This window comes from Hyperoodon ampullatus, assembly GCF_949752795.1.
Source record: "Hyperoodon ampullatus genome assembly, chromosome: 2".
Classification (NCBI taxonomy): Eukaryota; Metazoa; Chordata; class Mammalia; order Artiodactyla; family Ziphiidae; genus Hyperoodon; species Hyperoodon ampullatus.
This window is the reverse complement of record NC_136915.1, coordinates 29,894,278-29,920,061: the sequence shown is the minus strand read 5'-3', so window position 1 is coordinate 29,920,061 and position 25,784 is coordinate 29,894,278. Positions and strand designations below refer to the sequence as shown.

General features: G+C 36.4%; 1 protein-coding gene and 1 pseudogene across 2 annotated transcripts in view; one reads left to right on the top strand and one right to left on the bottom strand.

Moving 5' to 3' along the window:
• Positions 1–12,097, bottom strand: part of AGO3 (argonaute RISC catalytic component 3) — a gene marked incomplete at its 5' end in the record, with an annotated part of 97,120 nt that extends 85,023 nt beyond the window's left edge. The window contains 2 exon segments of the mRNA XM_079720559.1: positions 8,566–8,737; positions 12,058–12,097. Coding sequence (XP_079576685.1) covers positions 8,566–8,737; positions 12,058–12,097 — 212 coding nt within the window.
• LOC307048755 (large ribosomal subunit protein eL21-like) lies at positions 5,881–6,379 on the top strand (annotated as a pseudogene). Its single transcript has one exon. The product of its transcript is annotated as a large ribosomal subunit protein eL21-like (transcript).
• Positions 12,098–25,784: the final 13,687 nt, after the last annotated feature.

Below are 25,784 nucleotides of genomic sequence, written 5' to 3'. Positions count from 1 at the left end.
GAAATAATGCCATTTGCAGCTACATGGATGGACCTAGATATTATCATACTAAGCGAAGTAAGTCAGAAAGAGAAAGACAAATACCATATGATATCACTTACACATGGAATCTAAAATATGACACATATGGGAATTCCCTGGCGGTCCAGTGGTTAGGACTCTGAGCTTTCACTGCTGAGGGCCTGGGTTCAATCCCTGGTCGGGGAACTAAGATCCCACAAGCTGCGTGGTATGGCAAAAAGAAAAAGGAAAAAAAAAAGACACATATGAACTTATCCACGAAACAGAAACAGACTCACAGACATAGAGAACAGACTTGTGGTTGCCAAGGGAGAGGGCGGAGGGGAGGGTTGGACTGGAGTTCGGGACTAGCAGACGCAAACTATTATATACAGAATAGATAAACAACAAAGTCCTACTGTATAGCACAGGGAACTATATTCAGTACTCTGTAATAAACCATAATGGAAAAGAATATGAAAAAGAATGAATACACACACACACATACACACACATAAAAAAAACTGAATCACTTTGCTGAGCACCAGAAACTAACACAACATTGTAACTCAACTATAATTCAATTAAAAAAAAAACAACACTGAAAAGAAAGAAAGAAAGAAATGCCTTTAAATATAGTTGTTCCTCATTTGCTCAAAAGCCTCCAGTGGCTCTCTACTCTTTCTGAATTCACAAGCCTTAGCATGGATTTAAGATCCTTTATAACCTACTTGCTGGCCAACTTTTTCAGACTCTAGCTACTCTATTTATACTGGCCTATTTCTGTTACATAAACGTGTCATACCTTTGCTCATGCTCTCTCTCTATGGATTATTCTTTCCCCTAGTCCACTGGGTAACTATTCAGCTCAGGTAACAATGTCATGTACCCTATCCTCCTCGCTAACCAAAAGCAGGAATCATTACTCTTTTATTACAGCACATACTGCACATCTCACAGAACTTGTCACTCTATACAGACTATATAATCCTTGGCAGGAATCATGTCTTATTTATCTTGTTATCTCCAGAACTTAGCACAGTGCCTGACATAAACAGGGGCACAATAAGTTAAACAGTTAATGAAAACATAGGGAAGTTTTTAAAAATGATCTTTTTAAAAGTTACTGCAGCCTTTAGAATTATAGTTCTAGTCAAGATCCATATATCCTGAAATCTAGTACTAATAGCATTTTGCTTTGGTACAATAATATGGTACATTCAGATAACTGCTTTAAATTAATTTAACTCAGCCTAAGAAAAAAAATGGAGCATACTAGAAGTAAACAAGTCAAGGCACATCCTACAATGGAATACTATACAGATGTTATTGTAATTTAAATCTACACAAATAGGTATTAGGAATAAACCCTACCTACTAGTTCCTGATGTTTAGGCATATATTTATTTATAAGAGTATCTTTGAATTTCAAATATATTGTAGGAATATTAGCCAAAAGGTTAATTTCTACTGAGTAATTTATTTAAATGCTACTTTAAAATAATTTTGAGATTTGAAATAATCACCATCTATTAGCTTTCCTATCTTCCAAGTGACTAACAACTAACAAGGAAAATAAAACTTGCTTTTTTTTTTTAACTGACATATTTTGCATGATATAGTTTCCCCAAGATAGCTAAACATTCAAAACTATACCATTTGATTTTCACCGGCAGTGTTTTCTGGTGTATGTCTTCTAAGTCATTTTAATCAGAAGTATACCCCTCTACAGATAAGACACCAAAAGAACAGCTGGCAAAAGAAAAAAATAATTGGACTTCATCAAAATGAAAAATGTTTGTGTTTCAGAGGATACCATCAAGAAACTGAAAAGGCAGCACAAGGAATATAGTCAATATTTTATAATAACTTTGTATGGAATATAATCTATTAAATATCAAATCACTATTTTGTATACCTGAAACTAATAAAATAATATTGTAAATAAACTATATTTCAATTAAAAGAAAAAAGAAAAAAATGTTTAAAAGGAAGTAAAAAGGCAAGGTGCAGAAAGGGAGAAAATTTTTGCAAATCATCTTATCTGATAAGGTATAAAGAACTCCTACAACTCAGTAACGAAAAGGCAAATGATCCAATTTAAAAATGGGCAAAAGACCTGAATAGACATTTCTCTGAAAATATACAAATAGCCAATAAGTACACGAAAATATGGTCAATATCACTAGCCATCAGGGAAATGCAAATCAAAGTAACAATGAGATACTATTTAACACTCACTATGATGGCTATAATCAAAAAGACAGATAACAAATGTTAATGAGGATGTAGAGAAACTGGAATCACCCACCACACACTGCTAATGGAAATGTAAAATGATGCAGCCACTTTAGAAAAGAGTCTGGCAGTTAGTTCCTCAAAAGGTTAAACATAGAGTTACCATATGATTCCCCTCTTGGGAATACACTCAAGAGAAATGAAAACACGTCCCACACAAAATTCTGTACATGAATGTGCATAGCAGCATAATTCTTAAGAGCCAAAATGTGCAAACAACTCACACGTCCATCAACTGATGAACTGATACACAAAATATCCATACAATGGAATATCATTAAGCAATAAAAAAGAATGAAGTACTAATACATGTTACAACATTATGTGAAAACGTGAAATGGGGCTTCCCTGGTGGCGAAGTGGTTGAGAGTCCATGCCCCGGTCCGGGAAGATCCCACATGCCGCAGAGCAGCTGGGCCCGTGAGCCATGGCCGCCGAGCCTGCGTGTCCGGAGCCTGTGCTCCGCAAGAGGAGAGGCCACAACAGTGAGAGGCCCGCGTACCACAAAAAAAAAAAAAAAAAAAAAAAAACGTGAAATGAAAGAGGTCAGTCACACAAGGCCACATATTGTATGATTCTATTTATATTTAAATGTCCAGAAAAGGCAAATCTACAGAGACAGAGAGTAGATTAGTGTTGGGCAGGGACTGCAGGGAGGGAGGCAATGGGGAGTGACTGCTAGTGAGTATGGGATTTCTTTGGGGGAGGACAAAATGTTCTAAAGTATGACTGCAGTGACAGTTGTACATTATCACTGTGAACATACTAAATGCCACTGAATTGCACACTTTAAATGAGTGAATCGTGAAGTATGTGAATTTTATATCAATAAGGATGTTATTTAAAAAAAAGAATGTCCTGTATTTCCCTGGTGACGCAGTGGTTGAGAGTCCGCCTGCCAATGCAGGTCACACGGGTTCAATCCCTAGTCCGGGAAGATCCCACATGCCGTGGAGCAACTAAGCCCGCGAGCCACAACTACTGAGCCCACGCGCCTAGAGGCCGTGCTCCGCAACAAGAGAAGCCACCGCAATGAGAAGCCCACGCATTGCAACGAAGACTCAAAGCAGCCAAAGAAAAGAAAAGAAAACAAACAAAACCCAATGTGTTAAAAAAAAAAAGAAAAAAAGAATATCCCTCTCTTGGCACACTACCCTGTTATTACACTATGCCAATAATATTCCTAATAACAGTAGAAGAGAGTTTCTTCAAACACTCTGACTTGCTATTTCTATTTAAAAGCCAAAATCATATCAATATAGATTTTTTCCTTCTAAGATTCAATCATTAGAATTACATTACATCCATATGCACTATGCACAAACATTCAGCACTATGTCATTAATCATAATAGAATAGTAACAGCAATCATACTAGTACAATGACTATAAGATAATGTTTAATTTGTAAAAGAAAATTAAACCAAAAACTTCGATCACAATCTATTACCAACTATTTCAACATTCCTTCAAATCTTTATGCAAGGAGATCTTGCATTTATAATCATGCTGCATACACAACTTTCCCCATCTATTTCACTATTTAACAATTTTGAATAAATATGGAACAGTCTATTCACAGTTTATCCTCACATATATTTAGTAGCTGGACAAACTAGCATAAAAATCTCAAGTTACAGACTTTATACTTCAGGTCAAAATATTTCTAGAAATTAATTTTTAGTTATTAAGACCATTCACTTGTTAAAAAAAAACTAGAAACATCTGAAATCTGCTTTACATGCTCTTTTAACTAATGATGATTTTATAATCAAATAATTAAATAGGGAAAAAAAGAAACACATAGACACACACTCCCCAAAGAAGTGAGGAAAGGATAAAAAAAGCAACAGACAGAAAGTCTAAAGTAGAAAAATTGACTCACAAGATGATTCACAAGCATTTCCTGGATATTTTGTCCAAGAAAACTCTTCTGACTAAAGTGGAAACTTGTTTGGCTGCAATACATCATTCTACTATTATGATTAATGCCACAGTGCCAAATATTTGAGCATGTGGCATATGGACAAGAGAAACCTCATATGTGTTGATTTAAATACTGCTGCATTTTGGCCCATAACTGTTTAGTTCATACTGAAAAGGAATTGTAAAGTTCTATTTAGTTTCTTCTAACTTCTAGAATTCTAGTTGTTGAGGTGTAAGAACTGAACCAATTTAGGAAGCCCACCAACAATTTTAATTGACTAATTACATGATATTGCAAAAAGTGAAGACAAAAGCTAGGCTTTTGAAGAAAATAAAGGGAATAAGTTTTACGGATGTTGACATAAAATTAAATCAATATTATTAACAAAGTACAAAGTTGGTTAACGCCAATTTTAGAGTCCCAAGGAAGTCCTATAGCTCCTAACAAAACTCAAATAAAAGGTACACGATAAAAAAAAATTTCCATTTGGGAACATCTAAATTACAGATCCTTTACTCCTACTGACAAATAAGGTAAGAAGACAAAGCAACATAAAGATGAAATACAACTAGGGACGCCAAAAGGACTGTAAGTTAAAACCAGAATGTACCACACTAATTTATTATATACATTTTCCTCCCAAACTTAACCAACATGTTGAGCATCTACATGTGAAACTCTATGGTACGCAACTTCATATACACACATGTAACATGTGATTATTCCTCTACCAAAATAAAGGTAGGAAAAAGAACAAATCTGATAAACAATTTTGTTCTTTTTTACCCAACGTTATTGCCAATGCCCTAGTCCCTCATAACTCATCTGAAATACTAAAAAAAACTTCAATTGACATCCCTCTAAGTCCCAAGCCTCCAACTCCTACCACTTCCTCAATTCCATCCCATTTTGTCTTCAAGTGATTTTTGTTTTTCTAACATTTTCATCATATAATTTTCTTATTCAATAAATAACATATAAGAATTCTTCTCTATATACTGCTAAAGTTAGGGGCAATTTTTTCAGGCAGGGCAAGGTGGAGAGGCAATAATAAGGAATTCAGCTAAGAAATATCTGTCTTAGACATTCTATCAGTTAAGAGACTTCCTTAGATTAATAAATGCCTTTTAAAAATGTAAACATCTACCAGAAAGGTCAGAATTATCCTTCATTCAAATTTACACATTAACACCCCCATTTTGAGAAACAAGAAAAAGGGAATTTGAGAGTGCAGCATGAGACAGTTGGTCCCTATAAGCCCAAAGACGGACAAAAGAGAAGGACACTAACATAAAGACTAACCTATATATCCTAGGAGAGATGGGTAGGGAACTGAAAATCCGTATCTAGGCATACAAAGCCCTCTATAATGTCCAGTCCTCTTTCCTGTCTCCCACCAACACACTCATCCCATTTTACTTTTATAACCATTTCATTCATTTTACTGAGTATTTATTATGTGCCAATCATTGAGCTAAGATCAGGGCTACAAAGATGATGATAAAGAATATTACTTTTCATGAAGAGGTTATACTGAGAGAAGAGGGTAACAAATAACGCACTAAAAATACTGTAACGAAAGTGTACACCAACCAAGTACTACAAGGTCATAGTAGAATGAACTACCATCTGGCCTTTCGGCTGGAACCACCATCTTCCAATAATTCACCAAAATGACCAACACAAAGGGAAGGAGGAGGGGTACTTGCTATATGTTCTCTAGGCCTTTTAGAAAACATGGAGTTGTTCCTTTGGCCACATACATGCGAATCAAGAAGAAAGTGATACTGTAGATATCAAGCAAATGGGCACTGTTCCATAAGGAATGCCCCACAAATGTTACCATGGCAAAACTGGAAGAGTCTACAGTATTACCTTGCACAATGCTGGCATCGTTGTAAATAAACAAGTTAAGGGCAAGATTCTTGCCTAGAGAATTAAGGTGCCTATCAAGCACATTACGCACTCTAAGAGCCAAGACAGCTTCCTGAAATGTGTGAAGGAAAACGATCAGAAAAAGAAGGAAGCCAAAGAGAAAGGTACTTGGGTTCAGCTGAAGCACCAGCCTGCTCCACCCAGAGAAGCACACTTCATGAGAACCAGTGGAAAGGAGCCTGAACTGTTGGAGCCCATTACCTATGAATTCATGGCATGATGGGTGTAAAGAAAATAAAAGACCTGGACTGTACATATGTTTCTCTTAACTGAGTAGAAGTGTTGTGTCCCTTCTCCCAAAGAAATATTTAAAGCACATTTTAACTGTGTCTGAATTCAGTGGGTGACGTCTTTACTTTTCAAATTTAGTTGTTTTTCTTCCTGAAAGATGTGAGGTAATTTGTTGTGCAATATACTCCACTGGTTAATAAACTGCCAAATATTATTTGTAAAAAAGAAAAAGAAAAAAAGAATGAACTACCATCTGACTATGGAGTTCAAAAGGTTTGTCTTGAAAAATAATAGAAGTTTGCCAGATAGGTAAGGGCAGAGAGGGCATTCCAGGTAGGAGTTGCAGAATATGAAAAAAGATAAAGGTTAGAGCCAAACTAAGAAAGGTATGCTATACTAAATTTGGCATATTATTCTGTAGGCAATAGGGAGCTGAATATATTTTAAAGTAGGGGAGTGATATAATCAGATTTCTTATTTAAAAGAATAACTACGCCAGAAGTATGGATACTTAACGAGAATGGGGAGAGAAAGAAATGTTAGGGGAGACCAATCTGAAGATCATTACAATAGTCTAGATAACAAATAAGGGTCTGAAACCAAGGTGGTAGCAGTATGGATGGAGAGGGGCCAAATTAGGGAATAACTTCTGAAACAGAAGCAATAGGACTTGATAACCAACAGGAGGAAAAGGAAGGTCTAGTTTGGGAATTTAGGTAGAGGAAAAGAATATAGTAGTATGAGCGGAGTGTGGGGATTGGGATTGAGAGAATAAGTTGTTTTGACCTGTGTTTGAAGCACTTTATAGATATTCAGGTGTCAAGTCTGAAGCTCAGGAAAGAGGTGGAGGCTACAGCAAGATTAGGAAGTCATGTACTCATAGATGGTAGCTTATTGTAGTACCTGACCAGAACCTCCCCCTTAAGCCTGGCTTAGGCTCACTAAACCTGGTTCTTCTCAATTGTTGTACCTTTGTTACTGCTGCCTCATCTTTAAAAAAAAAAAAAAAAGTATTCTCTTTACTACACGATCTGCAATTCTACCAACTGTTTAGATTAGCCCATTTCCTTTCCTTCTTGCTATACAAATATTTCTTAATGACTATTAAGTCAGGATTCTGGAGTGCTGGTCTCACCTTTGCTATTAGAAATGTTGAGTAAGCCTCTCAACCTTTCTGGATTTCAGCTACAAAAAAGGTATCAGGAAAAAAAAAAAGGCATCAGATTAGTTGATATTTTAAGATTCCTCCACTTGTAATACTCCACAACTTGCTTCCTGACCTCAGAAAGAACTCTTTATTACATGTTAATTATAACACTCATATGATGGTTTTCTTTTATATGTTATTAAAAAGTCTCTTAGTGCTCATTCACTTCATATTTCTTATGTGTCTTATCTCTTCTTCTACTAAATTACAAATTTCTTGACAGCAATAAATCTACATTTTAAATGAAGGTTCTTAATAATAATACTTACTGAGTAAGAAAAGGCTGGGGTATTTGATAGTACAAACTAAAAGGCTAAGTTAAACATCATTGTTTTCTAAATATTTTGTCCGTAAGTCTTTTTTTTTTTTAAACCCTCCTTTGTGGTGTACACCACGTCATAAATTCCTTTTCTGTTCCTGTATTATCTAAACCACATCCATATCCATAGTATTTGGGGAAGTGAAAGAAGCTTATTGAAAGCAGATTGATAAATCTTTATATACCATACATACTTGTTCCTATAAAAGAGTAGGGAACAGTTAGGAGTTGAGGATCAGGAGAACAGAAGGCATGAAACCATGACAACCACCATCATCTTAAAGGGAACATCACGAAAGGGGTAAATAAGGTCGAGGTGGGGTGGGGAGAAAAAAGAAAGCACCGATAAATATTACCTAATAGCAAAGGAAAAAATGCTCACTCTGATTTCAAGAGCACATAAAAATGACTTGCATCTTTTCTATTATCACAGAGAAAACATGAATTTATGTTATAATGGAAAAATTTCAAGGCTGTTTGTAGATTTTTCCCATCATCACACCTCTGAAGTATAGTCAATTTCAAAGCAAATTACCATCTGTTCTTGGTCAAACTGTTAGACATTATCATTGCTATTTAGATATACAAGATAAACATAATTTCTAAAGCAAAGACAAATACCAAAAGCAAAAGATCTCTGAATTCTTACCTGTTCACTCTCCTAGGACACTTGTCTGGTTTAATATCTACCTCATAGAGGTAGACATCAATCTTTGGAATTTCAACTTGAAAACAGTTAGCCAGCAATTTAATGGGTTTGCCCATGGTGCCATAGCCAGGTCTTCTGGGCACCATGAGTAGGGGCTGGGCCCCAACGGGTCCTGCCAGGGAAGGGGGAAAAAAAGAGAGAAACACTCTTACAAGCTGCATTTAATAATCTTGTCAACCAGAGTAAGTTAGAATTTTAAGTACAGCTGATAATGCTTGAAGTCTAGTGCTGAAAGATGACATCATTTCTAACACCAATTTCTTTCACCCCACTTTACTTTCCTCATTAAAACAAACATACAAAGAAACAAAAGCTGGGTACCTCTGGAATATTGTTTTGGAAGGGGTAGAAAGGAGCATACAAACCCAGGTGAGCATAAACAAAGCACAAATCGTATCCAAAAAGTATGCGACCAATAGCAAAGTAAACTTAAAGAAGGGTAAGAGCAGATGAACAAAATAAAAACAATATACAATAAAAAGGATCAACAAAATCAATTATTTGAAAAGATAACTAAAATTGATAAATTCCAGTGATTTTTATAACAAGAAAAAAAGGCTTAAGTAACCAACATAAATGGAAAAAAAAGGTATCAGTATCACTACAGATACAGAAGACATTACAAATATTGTTAATAAATTTGAAAGTTTGATGAAATAGACTAAGTCCTAGAAAGATACAGCTTACTGGTACACAAAAGCATATAAAATTTGAAAAGTTCTCTTTTCAAATAAAATAAAATGTAAAATGGTGCAGTTGTTTTGGAAAACAGTACAGTGGTTCCTCAAAACATTAAAAATAGAATTACCATACGATCTAGTAGATCCATGATCTACTTCTGGGTATAAACCCAAAAGAATTGAAAGCAGGGTATTGAAAAAATAATTATACACCTATGCTCATAGCAGTACTATTCACAACAGATGAAAGGTGGAAGCAACCTAAGTGTCCACTGATGCATGAATGGAAAAAGAAAATCTGGTATATACCTATAATGGGACATCAATCAGCCTTAAAAAGGAAGGAAATTCTGACACATGCTACAACATAGATGAACCTTGTAGAGGTCATGCTAAGTGAAATAAGCCAGTCACAAAAAGACACCGTATGATTCCACTTATTAATACCTAGAGTAGTCATATTCATAGAGACAAAGTAGAAGGGCGGTTGCCAGGGGCTGGGGGAAAAGGTAGAAAAAGGAATTGTTGCTTAATGAGTATAGTTTCAGTTTTGCAAAATGAAAAGATTTCTGGCGATTGGTTGCACAACAATATGAATGTACTTAAATACTACTAAATTGTACACTTAAAAATTGCTAAGATAGCAAATTTAATGTTATATATATTTTATCATAGTGAAGAAAAAAACAAACCCTAGGTGATATCTAGCATTAAGTTTTTGAAGCTCAAAATGTTGTAGCTTTGTTAAACAAAATTCAAACAATAAATTCAGTTAGTAAATTAGTAACTATTATCTAAATGAATTTACATTTAAAATATCTGTAAAGTCCTGTAACTTTTTGAAAAAATTAAATCCACAATTAAAAATATTCACACACATGCACACACTAAAAAATTCCAGATCCAGATGGCTTCACTAGAGAATTATACCAAACATTTAAGGAAAGAAATAATACTAATCTTAAACAAATTCTTCCAGAGAATAGGAAAAAAGATAATTAACAACTTTTCTTCACTGTGGATGAAAGTACATTAAAGTGCTACCTGCATCACCTATTTTTAAATTTTGTTTTCATATATTTGTAAGATCTTTTCTGAGGGCATAATCTTTCCTGCTATCCTAAACTGAGATAGGTAATAATGAGTAATTCTAGACTAGGTCATAGTTCTGGCTCTGCCATTTATCTAACCACTTGCCCTTTGTTAAATATTAATAGCCCTGAAATTCTATTTCCTGATCTATAAAATGGAAATAATACCTAATCTGCCTCTTTCTTATGAATCCTGTCAGGATAAAGTCAGAACATGAACAACAGATAAAATTTATCAAGCTCTTACCAAACCTTGTAATAATTTTTTTTTTTACTATTGAAGTATAGTTGATTTACATTGTTGTGTTTAATTTCTGCTGTACAGCAAAGTGACTCAGTTATACATATATATTCTTTTTCATATTCTTTTCCAATGTGGTTTATCACACGATATTGAATATAGTTCTCTGTGCTATACAGTAGGACCTTGTTGTTTATCCATCCAATATATAATAACTTACATCTGCTAATCCCAAACTCCCAGTCCTTCCTTCCCCAACCCAGCCTCTCCCTTGGCAACCACAAATCTGTTCTCTCTGTCTGTAGTCTGTTTCTGTTTCATAGATATGTTCATTTGTGTCATATTTTAGATTCCACATACAAGTGATATCATATGGTATGTCTTTCTCTTTCTGACTTACTTCGCTTAGTATGATCATCTCTAGGTCCATCCATGTTGCTGCAAATGGCATTATTTCATTCTTTTTAATGGCTGAGTAATATTCCATTGTGTACATATACCACATCTTCTTTATCCATTCATCTGTTGATGGACATTTAGGCTGTTTCCATGTCTTGGCTATTGTAAATAGTGCTGCTATGAACACTGGGGTGCATGTATCTTTTCGAATTACAGTTTTGTCTGGGTATATGCCCAGGAGTGGTATTGCTGGATCATATGGCAACTCTATTTTTAGTTTTTTGAGGAACCTCCATACTGTTTTCCATAGTAGCTGCACCAATTTACATTCCCACCAACAGTGTAGGAGGGTTCCTTTTTCTGCACACACTCTCCAGCATTTATCATTTGTAGATTTGATGATGGTCATTCTGACTGGTGTGAGGTGATACCTCACTGTAGCTTTTTTTTTTTTCCTCACTGTAGTTTCGATTTTCATTTTTCTAATAATTAGCGATGTGGAACATTTTTTCATGTTCCTGTTGGCCATCTTTATGTCTTCTTTGTAGAAATGTCTATTTAGGTCTTCTGCCCACTTTTTTTAGTGGGTTTTTTTGTCATTGAATTGTAGGAGCTCTTTGTATATCTTGGAAATTAAGCCCTTGTCAGTCGCATCACTTGTAAATATTTTTCTCCCAGTCCCTAGGATGCCTTTTCATTTTGTTTATGGTTTCCTTTGCTGCGCAAAACCTTGTAAGTTTGATTATAAATCATACCAATGTTTTCTTAGGTCAGTCTCCCAAGGCAATAGAAATAAAAGCAAAAATAAACAAATGGAACCCCAAACTTCATAATGGTTTTATAGATGAGGAAAACTGAAATGATTTGCCTGAAATTTCATACCTAGTAAGTAGCAGAACTGGGATTGGAACCCATTCTGCTGTGCTCTCTATTTTGTTCCATTGATATATTTGTTTATCCTTTTGTCAATAATACACTGTCTCGATTATGATATTTTACAGTAAGTTTTGAAATGAGGTACTGTCAATCAGTTCTCTGACTTTAATCTCCTTTAATATCATGTCGTTGTTCTGGGTATTTTGCCTTTCCGTATAAACTTTACAATCAGTTTGTCAATATGCACAAAATAACTTGCTGGGATTTTGCTTGGAATTGTGCTAAGTATATAAATCAAGTTGAGAAGAGCTGACATCTTTATACTGAGTCTTCCTACCCATGTATAATAAAATATCTCTATTTATTTAGATTTTCTTTGATTTCTTTGATTTTTTTAAATCAGAGTTTTGTAGTTTTCCTCACATAGATCTCGTACATATTTTGTTAGATTCATACCTAAGTATTTCTTTCTTTTCTTTTTTTGGTGCTAGTGTATAAGGCTACAATAATCGCGACAGTGTGGGTTTTCGTCAAAGAATAGAAAAATACATCAGAGGAATACACAGCCCCAGAATTGAACCACACAGTCAACTGATCTTTGACAAAGGAGCAAAGGCAATTCAACGTTAAAAGGACAGTCTTTTCAAGCAATGGTGCTGATAAACAAGTGGATGGATATCCTCATGCTAAAGGGGAAAAAAAAAAAGAATCTGGACACAGACCTAAAACTTTTTTCAAAAATTAACTCAGGGGGGACTTCCCTGGTGGTGCAGTGGTTAAGGATCTGCCTGCCAATGCAGGGGACACGGGTTTGATCCCTGGTCTGGGAAGATCCAACATGCCTCAGAGCAACTAAGCCCGTGTGCCACAACTACTGAGCCCGCGTGTCACAACTACTGAAGCCCGCGTGCCTAAAGCCCGTGCTCCTCAACAATGGAAGCCACCACAACGAGAAGCCCGCGCAGAGTAGCCCCTGCTCGCCGCAACTAGAGAAAGCCCATGCGTGGCAAAGAAGACCCAACGCAGCCCAAAAATAAATAAATAAAATAAATTTATAAAAATAAAATAAAGGGAAATAGTTTCCCAACTAGTGGTTGTGATACAGAATGTCTGATTTTCAGTAACCTATTCTTAATTATTCCATGCTCTTAAGAAGGCATTTTGTTCCATCTTATCCAGATTTTTTAGTTTTCTTTAGCGGAAGTTCTGAGCCTAATAAAATAATCTGTCTACTCCACACGGAGAAAATTCTATAGCTATTTAACTACCTGCATTTTCTTACAAATTGAGTGATCTGAGGACAGAGTTTTTGAGTGACTCATATTTCTATCCCTAATACTAAAGAGCACATCATATTAAGTCCCTTGCCCTGATTCCACGATTACAGAGCAACCTTCTATTTACTGTCTGTATACCCATATAGACGGCCGGAGGGAGATAAGTCGCTGACTAGTCAACATGAATCTTCTTTATGCTCTGGAAATAGTATTTTTCTTTGTAAATGATTAAATTGGCATTATGATTTATATATTAGTTTCTTGTGAACTTGGTTAGCATCAATCGGTCCCTCAAGGTGATGATCAGCTCTGGATGCCTGAAAACCAAGAATCAGGATCTGCAAAGCTAGGGACCAGACTGTGGAGCACAGTGACCCTCTGTCATACTACTTCATAAATTTGTTTGAGTAATCTGAATCCCTTCCATTACATTTTCAAGTTTCACGGTAGCAAATACACTGTATATAAAATGTTATATTCTGTTCCCACTTAACATAGCATCATAAGCATATCTGTATTACTAAGGTCTTCATAATCATAATTTTAATGGTTATGTAATAATACATTAAGTTGATGAAGTAAAACTGACCAGGTTCCACTCAAGAATATTTAGCTTGCTTCCAATGTTTCACTATTATAAAGAGTGAAATATAAGCAGTTGTAGTGGATATTCACAGGATTGTATGCTAAACACAACCCCACCCTTTTCCTCCACCTACTGGCTATTATCTTGAAAACTACACATTCTCTCAAGTACTATACGAATACCAGCAATTGATATGTTCTTACGTGAATTTGACACCACAACTGACTCGTCTAGAGATGGACACCAGAACCAAGAGAAAGTAATAAGCCTTTTCCCTGGGACTTTTTTTTTGTTTTAACTTGGGACCTAAACAACAATCAGGCATTTCCTCTTCAGGGACTAAAGCTGTGAGATATAATAGCTGTTGGAGATCAGGTGTTCTGATGTGTAGAAAAAGCCAATCAACAGTGAGAGAAAATGGAAGCCCACATGTAGAGAGCTACAAATAGAGAGAAATCAAAATAAGAGATGGAGTAGTCTGATACCATGAGTTACTAGTTCCACCTGCTCCAGATGCAAGCTCAGCTGCAAACCTGTTCTTCCTACTGCTTGCTATTCAACCTGCCTTGGATTCCATGAGCCAATAAACCCCTTTTGCTCAAATTAGTTTCAGTTGGATTTCTGTTATTTGCAACTAAAACTCTTAACTGATAAAAAGAGTAATTATATTAATTACTTCAACTGAAGTATGGTCTCAAACCTGAGTTCAAGTTCCAGATCTAATGACCAGGGGAAAGTCACAGCCTCTAAGACTCAGTTGTCTATTATTATTATTTTCACTTATATGTGGGATCTTTTTTTTTTAACATCTTTATTGGAGTATAACTGCTTTACAATGGTGTGTTAGTTTCTGCTTTATAACAAAGTGAATCAGCTATACGTACACATATATCCCCATATCTCCTCCCTCTTGTGTCTCCCTCCCACCCCGCTACGTGGTCACAAAGCACCAAGCTGATCTCCCTGTGCTATGTGGCTGCTTCCCACTAGCTAGCTATTTTACATTTGGTAGTGTATTTTTTTAAATACACTGCACAACACAATGATTTGACATACCTGTGCACTGTGAAAAGATTCTCCCCGTCAAGTTAATTAACTCATTCATCACTCCACATATTCACCTTTTTTGGGGGATGAGGGGGGACTTAGAACATTTAAGTTCTACTCTCTCAGCAAATTTCAATCATACAACAGAGTATTATCAACTATAGTCACTATGTTATACATTAGATCCTCAGACCTTATTTATTTTATAGTTCAAAGTTTGTAGCCTTGTACCAACCTTTCCCTATTTCCCCCACTCCCTGGCAACCATTTTTCTACTGCTTCTGAGTTTGACTTTTTCTTTTTAGATTCCACATATAAGTGATACCATGTAGTATTTGTCTTTGTTTTATTATACTTAGCATAGTGCCCTCCAGGCTCATCCATGTTGTCAGAAATAACAGGATTCCCTTCTTTTTTAAGGTTGAGTAATATTCCACTATGTGTATATGTGTGTGTGTGTGTGTGTGTACACACACATATCACATTTTCTTGATTCATTCATCCGCTCGCTGATGGATACTTAAAATAGTCTCCATACCTTGGCTATTGTGAATGCTGCAATGAACATTAGAGTACAGATATCTCTTCAAGATAATGGTTCCGTTTCCTTCGGATATATACTCAGAAGTGGGATTGCTGGAATATATGGTAGCCCTATTCTTTTTTTTTTTTAATATTGGAGTATAGTTGATTAACAATGTTGTGTTAGCTTCACGTGAATAGTAAAGTGATTCGGTTATACATATACATGTGTCTATTTCTTTCAAATTCTTTCCCCATCTAGGTTATTACAGAATATTGTGCAGTTCCCTATGCTATACAGTAGGTCCTTGTTGGTTATCTATTTTAAATACAGAGGTGTGTACATGTCAATCCCAAACTCCCAATCTATCTCTCCCCTCCACCCTTCACCCCTGGTAAAGGAAAATATGGTAGCTCTATTTTTAATTTCTTGAGGAACCTCCACAGTTTTCCATCGTGGCTGTACCAGTTTATGTTCCCACCAACAGTGTATAAGGCTTCTCTTTTCTCCACACTCACAACAGCATTTATCATCTTGTCTTTTTGATAAAAGTCATCCTAACAGGTATGAGGTTATATCTCATTGTGGTTTTGATTTGCATTTCCATGATGACTGGTGATGTTGAGCACCTTTTATGTACCAGTTGGCCACTTGTATGTCTTCTTTGGAAAAATGTCTATTCAGGTCCTTTGTCTATTTTATTTTTTTTAATAATCTATCTATCTATCTATCTATCTATCTATCTATGGCTGCGTTGGGTCTTCGTTGCTGTGCGGGCTTTCTCTAGTTGCGGTGAGTGGGGGCTACTCTTCGTTGCGGTGAGCAGGCTTCTCTTGTTGCAGAGCTCAGGCTCTAGGCGCGTGGGCTTTAGTAGTTGCGGCACGTGGGCTCAGTAGTTGTGGTTCGCGGGCTCTAGAGAGCAGGCTCAGTAGTTGTGGTGCACAGGCTTAACTGCTCTGCCCTCTGCCCATTTTTTAATTGAGTTGGTTTTTTTGCTATTGAGTTGTAAGAGTTTCTTGTATATTTTGGATAGTAACCCTCTATCAGGTATGTGGTTTGCAAATATTTTCTCCCATTCTATAAGTTTCCTTTTAATTTTGTCAATGGTTTCCTTTGCCGAGCAGAAGCTTTTTAGTTTGATGCAGTCTCACCTGTTTATTTTTGCTTTTGTTGCCTTTGCTTTTGGTATTAAATTTTAAAAATCATTGCCAAGACCAATGTCAAGGAGCTCACGTGCTATGTTTTCTTCTAGGAGTTTTATGGTTTCAGGTCTTCTGTTAAAGTCTTTGATCCATTTTAATTTTTATATATGGTATAAGTTGGGGTTGAGTTTCATTCTTTTGCATATGGCTATCCAGTTTGCCCAACACCATTTACTGAAGAGACTATCCTTTCCCCACTGTATAGTCTTTGCTCCTTTGTCAAAAACTAACTGACCGGGCTTCCCTGGTGGCGCAGTGGTTGAGAGTCCGCCTGCCGATGCAGGGGACGCGGGTTCATGCCCTGGTCTGGGAAGATCTCACATGCCGCAGAGCGGCTGGGCCCATGAGTCATGGCCGCTGAGCCTGCGCATCCGGAGCCTGTGCTCCACAACGGGAGAGGCCACAACAGAGAGAGGCCCGCATACCGCAAACAAAACAAAACAAAACAAAACAAAACTAACTGACCATACATGCATGGGTTTATTTCTGGGCTCACACTGATCTATATGCCTATTTTTATGCCAATACCACACTGTTTTGACATAACTTTATAATATAGTTTGAAATCAGGAAGTTTTCTTTGTTCATCTTTGTTCATCTTTCTCAAGACTGCTTTAGCTATTGGGGGTCTTTTGTGGTTCCACATAAATTTTAGGATTGTTTTTTCTATTTCTGTAGAAAATGCCGTTGCAATTTTTTTCTTTTTTGCCATTGCAATTTTGATAGGGACTGCACTGAATCTGTAGATCACTTTGGGTAGTGTGGACATTTAAACAATATTAATTCTTCCAATCAATGAGCACAGGATATCTTTCCAGATATTTGTGTCTTCTTTGATTTCTTTCATCAATATCTTACAGTTTTCAATGTGTAGATCTTTGACTTTCTTGGTTAAATTTATTCATAAGCATTTTATTGTTTTTGATGCTACCGTAATGGAACTTTTAAAAAATTTATCTTTTTGATATTTCGTTGTTAATGTATAGAAATCCAGTAGATTTTGGCTCTCTTGTTCTAAATTTATTTATTTATTTGGCTGCATCGGGTCTTACTTGCGGCACGCAGGATCTTCGTTGAGGCATGTGGGATCTTTCGTTGTGTTGCATGGGCTTCTCTAGTTGTGGCACGCAGGCTCCAGAGCATGTGGACTCAGTAGTTGCAGCACGTGGGCTCTCTAGTTGTGGCATGTGGGCTCTAGAGCGCACGGACTCAGTAGTTGCGGTGCACGGGCTCAGGTGCCCCACAGTATGTGGGATCTTAGTTCCCCGACCAGGGATCAAACCTGCGTCCCCTGCACTGGAAGGCAGATTCTTAACCACTGGACCACCAGGGAAGTCCCAAAATGTAATAGATTTTGTATATTGATTTTGTATCCCACAACTCTACTAAATTCATTTATTACTTCTAACAGTTTTTCATGCAGTCTTTAGGGTTTTCTATATATAATAGCATGTCACCTGCAAATAGAGACAATTTTACTCCTTCCATTCCAATTCAGATGCCTTTTCTTTCTTTTTCCTGCCTAACTGTTCTGGCTAGGACTTCCAGCACTATTTGAATAGAAGTGTTGAGAGGAGGCTTCTTGTCTTGCTCCTGATCTCAGAGGAAAAGCTTTCAGCTTTTCACCACTGAGTATGATACTAGCTGTGGGCTTTGTCATATATGGCCTCTCTTATGTTGAGGTACATTCAGTTACCTTATTTTTAAAAATGAGATAAAATGACCTATACATTCTAGATGTGCCTGGCACAGAAGCCATTAAAAAAAGTAGTAGCTCTTCAATAAATATTAATATAAATAAACAGCTACAACATTTCACACAACTATGCTAAGTGAATTTCTCTGCATCAAGCACCTACTGTTTTATTTGGGGGAGCTAGAGAGGGAAAGTGGCCTATAGAATTTTTTCCTTCAGATAAATTTCAGAAAGAGAACTACCAGGTCAAAGGATAGGAAAAGAAACATGTTTCTGACTCTTGGTATTTACTACCAAACTGGCATATAAATGCATTACTATCACCAGATGTCTCTCCTATGCCCTCTCTAGCATTAGGCATTACAATTTTAAAAAACCTTTTATGTGTTTAAAAAAATAACTTTCTGCTGTTTTATTTACATGTGACGACTATCAAGATTGGCTTAATAATAATGTTTTACTTTTCTATAGCCCCCATTCTCTTCTGAAATTCACTGCCCCCACAGACAATTTTTTAAAAATCAAAAACATAAAAAGTCATTTATCTATTCTATTTATTGAGCAATTATTATGTTCAAGGTTTTATAGATACATGGATTAATTAATAAGTCAGTTACTTTGCTTAAGTAGTTCACAATATACTCGGGGATATCCCAAAATTACAACAATAATAGCTAACATGTATTGAGTATTATATATCTGATATACATTTCTTACAACATAACTTTTTTTGTTGTTTTTTTTTTGTTTTGCGGTACGCGGGCCTCTCACTGTTGTGGCCTCTCCCGTTGCGGAGCACAGGCTCCAGACGCGCAGGCTCAGCGGCCATGGCTCACGGGCCCAGCCGCTCCGCGGCACGTGGGATCTTCCCAGACTGGGGCACGAACCCGCGTCCCCTGCATCGGCAGGCGGACTCTCAACCACTGTGCCACCAGGGAAGCCCACAACATGACTTTTGAGGCAGGTACTATATTATACTGAGGAAACTGAAGCACAAGGAGATTAAAAAACATGTTCACAGAAAGTGGCAAAGCTAGGATTTGCAAATAGGCAGTCTGATTTCAGAGCCTGGGCTTTTAATCAGTACACTATACTACTACAAACTAACATGTGCTGAAAGTCTATCATTCATTAAGTCATCCATTCATTGACTCGTAAATGTGTTCAACAAATATTTACTGTATCCTAAGTGCCAAACATTGTTCAAGTGAATAATAATTTTAATAATAACAATAAAGACCTGGTCCTCATGAAGGTTTTATAGGGGTGTGGGGCAGATTACACTGTATTTCTTTTTTGCCGATTAGGTAGTAATAACTGCCATAAAACAATAAGATAGGTTAGGGCTTCCCTGGTGGCGCAGTGGTTAAGAATCCGCCGGCCAATGCAGGGAACACAGGTTCGAGCCCTGCTCTGGGAAGATCCCACATGCCGCGGAGCAACTAAGCCTGTGCGCCACAACTACTGAGCCTGCGCTCTAGAGCCTGCGAGCCACAACTACTGAAGCCCATGCACCTAGAGCCCGTGCTCCTCAACAAGAGAAGCCACCCAATGAGAAGCACGGGCACTGCAATGAAGAGTAGCCCCCACTCACCGCTTAGCCCGCGCACAGCGACAAAGATCCAACGCAGCCAAAAATAAAAATAAATAAATTTATTTAAAAAAAAAAGATAGGTTATGGGGATAGAAAATGTGTGTGTGTGGTGGGAGGTAGTTAGCCATATTAGATAGGTTTGTCAAAGAAGACCTCTTTGAAAAGGTGACAAGTAAGCGTAAAACAGAAGTGAAAGAAAAAGTCATGTAGACAGCTGAAAGAGCCTTCCAGGCAAGGAAAAATCAAGTACAAAGGAAAAAGCAGAAGTTTGCTTGATGTTTGATGAACAGCAAGGAGACCACTGTGCCTGGAGCAGAGAGAACAGTAGGAGATGAGGTCAGAAAGATACTGGGAGATCAGATCTTATAGTATTTGCAAGCCATGATGAGGTCTTCGGATTTTATTCTGAGACATGAGAAACCAAGAAAGGGTTCTGAATCAAGAAGCATTATGATCTGACTTAAACTTTTTTTAAACAATCACTCTAGCTGCTGTATGAAAAATTATATGTAAAAGTACAAGTAGGGAGACCAGTTAGTAGGCTAGTCGACTTTCCAGGCAAAAGATAATGTTGGCTAGGGCAGGGGTGGTAGCAGCTATGGGAATGAGGTCAATGTGGAAAATATTTAGACGGTAGACCTAATGGGAACTGCTAATGGATTAGGTGTGGGGTAGGAGAGAAAAGAGCTCTCAAAGCTTTTCGGTCTAAACAACTAAAAGAATTGGAAATGCACTTACTGAGACAGGAAAGACTCAGGAATAACAGAAAGCTTTGAGAAGAAATCAAGAGGATTTTTAGGACATGTTAACGTTAAGGTTTCTGTACAAGTAGGTATCTAGTAGGCAGTTAGATGGGTGTGGAGTTCAAGGGAGAGGTCCAGGCTGGAAATGTAGACATGAGTGCCCTTGGCATATTAGTGATATTTGAAACCACTGGACCAGAGGAGATCACCCTGACTGTGGCAGGATACAAAAGAATACTAATAAGCTCTGGGAAACTCCCAGTGTTTAGAGATTGGGGAGATGAAGATGAAACAGCAAAGGAAGCAGAAAAGTGATAGCCAATAAGGTTGGAGAAGGACCTAGAGAATGTGGTGGCCAGGAAGCCAAGTGGAAAAGGAATGTCCAGAAGGAAGCAAAGTAATCAAATGAAGTTGAAGAGACAAATAAAATTAAGATTTGGGAACTGACTACTGGGTTTAACAAATTCTTTGTTGACTTTGATAAAAGCAATTCCAGTGAAGTTCTAGGGACAAAAACCTGACTGCAGTAAGTTCAAAAACAATACCCTGAGGGGACTTCCCTGGTGGTCCTGTGGTTAAGACTCGACACTTCCACTGCACGGGATGGGGGTTCGATCCCTGGTTGGACGGGGAACTAAGATCCCACATGCCTTGAATCTGATCAAGCTTTTTGGTCCTAGCAGTTTACTGTAAATTTAGAGAAACACGTTAAATTACACCATGAAGATGGAATGAAAATCCAGACTGTGAGAAAGTCTAAAAGGACAAACAATCCATAAATTGTAGGGGGAAAGAGGGTAGAAAACTTACAAATTAAGAGGCACTTAAAAGACATATCAATCACTCACAATGTGGGAAACTTATCTGGATCCTGACTCAAAAATGAAATAAATTTTAAAAAGGCAAATTGTTAAAAAAAAAAAAAAAAGAATAATATCTGAAATTTGAATACTGACTGAATATTTAATATAAAGGGTTATACTATTATTTTATGCTGTGATAATGGTACTGTGGGCTATTTAAAGAGTCCATAACTCTCTTTTTTTTTTTTTGGCTTTGCCTTGCAAGGTTCCCCAACCAGGGATTGAACCTGCTCCCCCTGCAGAGAAAGCATGGAGTCTTAACCACTGGACCACCAGGGAACTCCCCTATATCTCTTATAGATGTACTTAGTAGATATTTATAAATAAAATATTATTATGTCTAGAATGTGCTTCAAAAAATACAGGGGAGGGGAAAGTAGAACGGACATGACTGGACATGGGCGATGGGTACATGGGAGTTTATTATACAGTTCTGCATATACATCCTCAATTTTTTATAATAAAATGTCTTAAAAATTAGGAAGAGAGGAATGTCATTTCCTTTGCATACTGAATCTCTTCACTATACCGTTATACAGATAAGGAAACTAAGATTAAGGAAGATTAAAAGCACTGCCCAAAGTCACAATTAATTTTTTTTAATAGACTTTATTTTTTAGAGCAGTTGTGGGTTCACAGTAAAACTGAGAAGATAGAGATTGCCCATATGCCTCCTGCCCCCACATATGCACAGCCTCCCCGAATATCAACATCCCCACACCAGAGTGGTACATTTGTTACAATCGATGAACCTACAATGACACATTATTACCATGTTAATTTGAGAGCCGGGATTTGTTTCCAAAACCCATGCTTTCTACACTATATTACACTGATGAATTTTTTCTCCATTATTGTTATTTTCCCTGATGCTTTTTATACAAACTGGTAAAAACCAAAATTCTGTTTCATGAACAAGCAATGTAACAGAACTCTACTGTAATTGACTATAAAATCATCGAATTTAAGTATACAAAATATTTTAATGTAAATTATTGGAAGAAATAATTCTGTCAATACAACAAATTATACTTCCAGAGAGGCATATTTTAGTTATTTAACAAATACATATATTGCCCACTAGAGTTGAAAATGTAATTACACAGAAATAAAAAGCACTATCTGGAATTTCTACCTCAAACTTTTCTTTTAGTAGCTATAGCAAGTACTGACTAATAACAACTAACCATGTTAAACTTCAAACAAAAAATCATACATTTTCGGGCTTCCCTGGTGGTGCAGTGGTTGAGAGTCCGCCTACCGATGCAGGGAACACAGGTTCGTGCCCCGGTCTGGGAAGATCCCACATGCCGCGGAGCGGCTGGGCCCGTGAGCCATGGCGGCTGAGCCTGCGCGTCCGGAGCCTGTGCTCCGCAACGGGAGAGGCCGCAGAGGTGAGAGGCCCGCGTGAGCAAAAAAACCATACATTTTCAAAGCATATGTGTGTGTTGTTCACTGACCTAACAATCTAACATGTACTAGTGAGTCCAAAGCTAAATTATAGTCTATAGTAAATGTGATTGATGAAAATAAGCAATGAATAAATAAGAATCAACTATAGCACTACTATAGCCTATTACCAAATTATGGATTTTCACTGGGAACTTTTGCTTTGATATGCATGGGATACCTCGTTTCAACCATTCTACTTCTAGAAATTTATCCTAAAGCAATCACTGGATCACTATACAAAGATGTATGTATTAGGATAATTACCAAAGTTTTAGTTATAATTTTATAAAAAACTGGAAAGAAATCTAATCCACCATCAATGACACTAATTAATAATATAAAATTAAATGCGGGAATTCCCTGGCAGTCCAGTGGTTAGAACTTCGTGCTTTCACTGCCAAGGGCCTGGGTTCAATCCCTGCTCTGGCCTGGGTTCAATCCCTGCTCTGGGAACTAAGATCCCACAAGCCATGCAGTGCAGCAAAAAAAAAAAAAAAAAAAAAAAATTTAAATGCTATGTACTCAGTAAAAATTATTATATTGCTATATTGCTATATAGATCTAAGTAATGATAAGGAAAAATATCCATGATACAATACTGAGTAGAAAAAGCAGGTTAAAAACAATTGATATGATGACAGATGGATGAACATTTGAGAAGATATACAAGAAAAAATTAGCAATGGTTTTATCTGGAGAATGGGATCATATTATTGTCATTTCTATTTTAGACTTTCCTATACTGTTTGCTTTTTTAAAAATAATAAACATGCATTTTTACAACCAGGAAAAAATTTTTATTTTTGTTTTGAAAAAATAAATGTGTTGACCTCAAAATTTGACATAATTAAATGCCTCCGTTTACTAGTTAAGTCCACAAGGCTAGACTAGTAAACATCAGCATGAGATTTCAGTAACTTCTTATCTACTAAGTCTACGTATTCATTCAATGAACCTGTACAAACACAATGCACTTATATCAGATTACATTTATTATATTCACTGTAGCTAAATAATCACTCTAGAACATTCAGACTGTTGGGGGTTAAATTTCTCAGATGCACTATGGGGAACCATTATTTCAAAGCCATTTTTCCCCCTGGAAAAAAGTAGCCCAAGCACTATGGAAATGCCTTGAGATTTATTTTATAATTAAAGTTTGGGTAGCTTTTGAAAAACTTTGATCACCCAAGCAAAAATTTAGAAAAATTTTGAGTAATTTTAGAGAATGCCACTTTTATGTTAAATACACAGATAGAGAGCAAGTCCTAATTTAGAAGCTATAAGTTTCTTCAAACAAACAAAAAAAAGGACTTCACTGCTAAGATATGTCTATTTTGCAATCTATTGTTCAACATTTTTTAAAATTCAGAGATATATTAATGAACTTCTGTTGTTAGATTTAGAAATCAGTTAAAATATCAAATATTGGTAATGACTCAAAAATTGTATTATGTAAGCCTACAACCGAGAACACTTTCTTGCAAAAATGAAGAATATAAAAATATCCCATGACTATATCCTACAGATATCTTCTGATTTCTCAAGAACCTGATAATTTAGAAACAACGGAGGAATAACTGGCTGATTTAAAACAAAGAATTCTTCCAGATTATTTCATTAAACTAACATTCCAGACTAATGTACATAATTTATTGCAACCAAACCACAGAGAGCCCCCATTTAAGATATAAGAGAAAGCATCAGTTGTGTAACAAGATTTTGCTAATCTCAGTAGTCTTTTTTTTTTTAAAGCAATGGGTAGCCAAAGAAAATCATTAATATTAAAAACACAGATAATGGCAGAAAACTATAGAAACTCCAAATACAGAAAGGCTGTTCATGTATCCTAACAGCATAACCACTATGGTTGAAAAACCACACAATATTCTTTCTCACATCTGTTTTGTTAATGAGCCAAGAATGAGGGTCTATTGAGTATCCTAGACAACTGAATTAGAAGCAGGAATGTCTCGTGAATGCTGTTCATCACAACAAACCGAGACTAAACAGGTTTGGAAAGAATACTATTCTTAAATAAATTATCTTTTTAGCTTTACCTTCCTGAAAACAGATCACTTGCCTTTTCCTCCCATCCATTAAAACAAAACAAAACAAAACCACACGTCAATTACTTAAGATCCTAGTTTTAAGTATTATAAGAGGAAAAAAATTTTTTAGATTAACGAAATATAATATTTAATTCATCTTTCAGGTAGACCCTCAATTATTTTAAGACTATGGAAACCAGTGTGAAAAAAGATGGTTGTGATATAAAGCAATGTAGTATTCAATTAGAATCCAACAGTTTATGACAATTTGGCAAGAATTCTATCTCGAGCCAGGGTTTTTCCATATACAACATAGAACTTTTCCTGGAAATGTCCCCTATACGGGGCCTCTGGACTCTTTGCATACTTTCAGACCAGGCCTACAGGACCAAACAAATGCAATGTTCCCACTGGAGAATATAAATTAATTCTAAATTATCAACCTATTACATAAAATTCTCTGAAAGAGCAAACATAGCACTTAGAAACTGTTTCATTCATTTTAACCACTTTCCCAAATTACTTAATTAAAAAAAATTTTTTTAATTAATACATTTATTAGCTTGAAAATTGGTTTAAAACTTTAAGGAGTGGTTATATCAGGGTGATGAAATCAAGGATAATTTTTTAAAGTCTTCATCATGTTAATCGAATTACGTTTAAGGGTTTCATAGATGTTCTTTTTCCCGCTTTACTTTCAAGTCTTTGTTTAGAAGAAAAAAGTTGTTTCTTGCCTCCTTTACAGTTTTCCCTCAGGGCTTTCTATCACTGTCAGAGAAATTAAATTCTAAAACAAAAATCAAAATAATCTTGCACATTTTTATAAGTCCCAATGCCA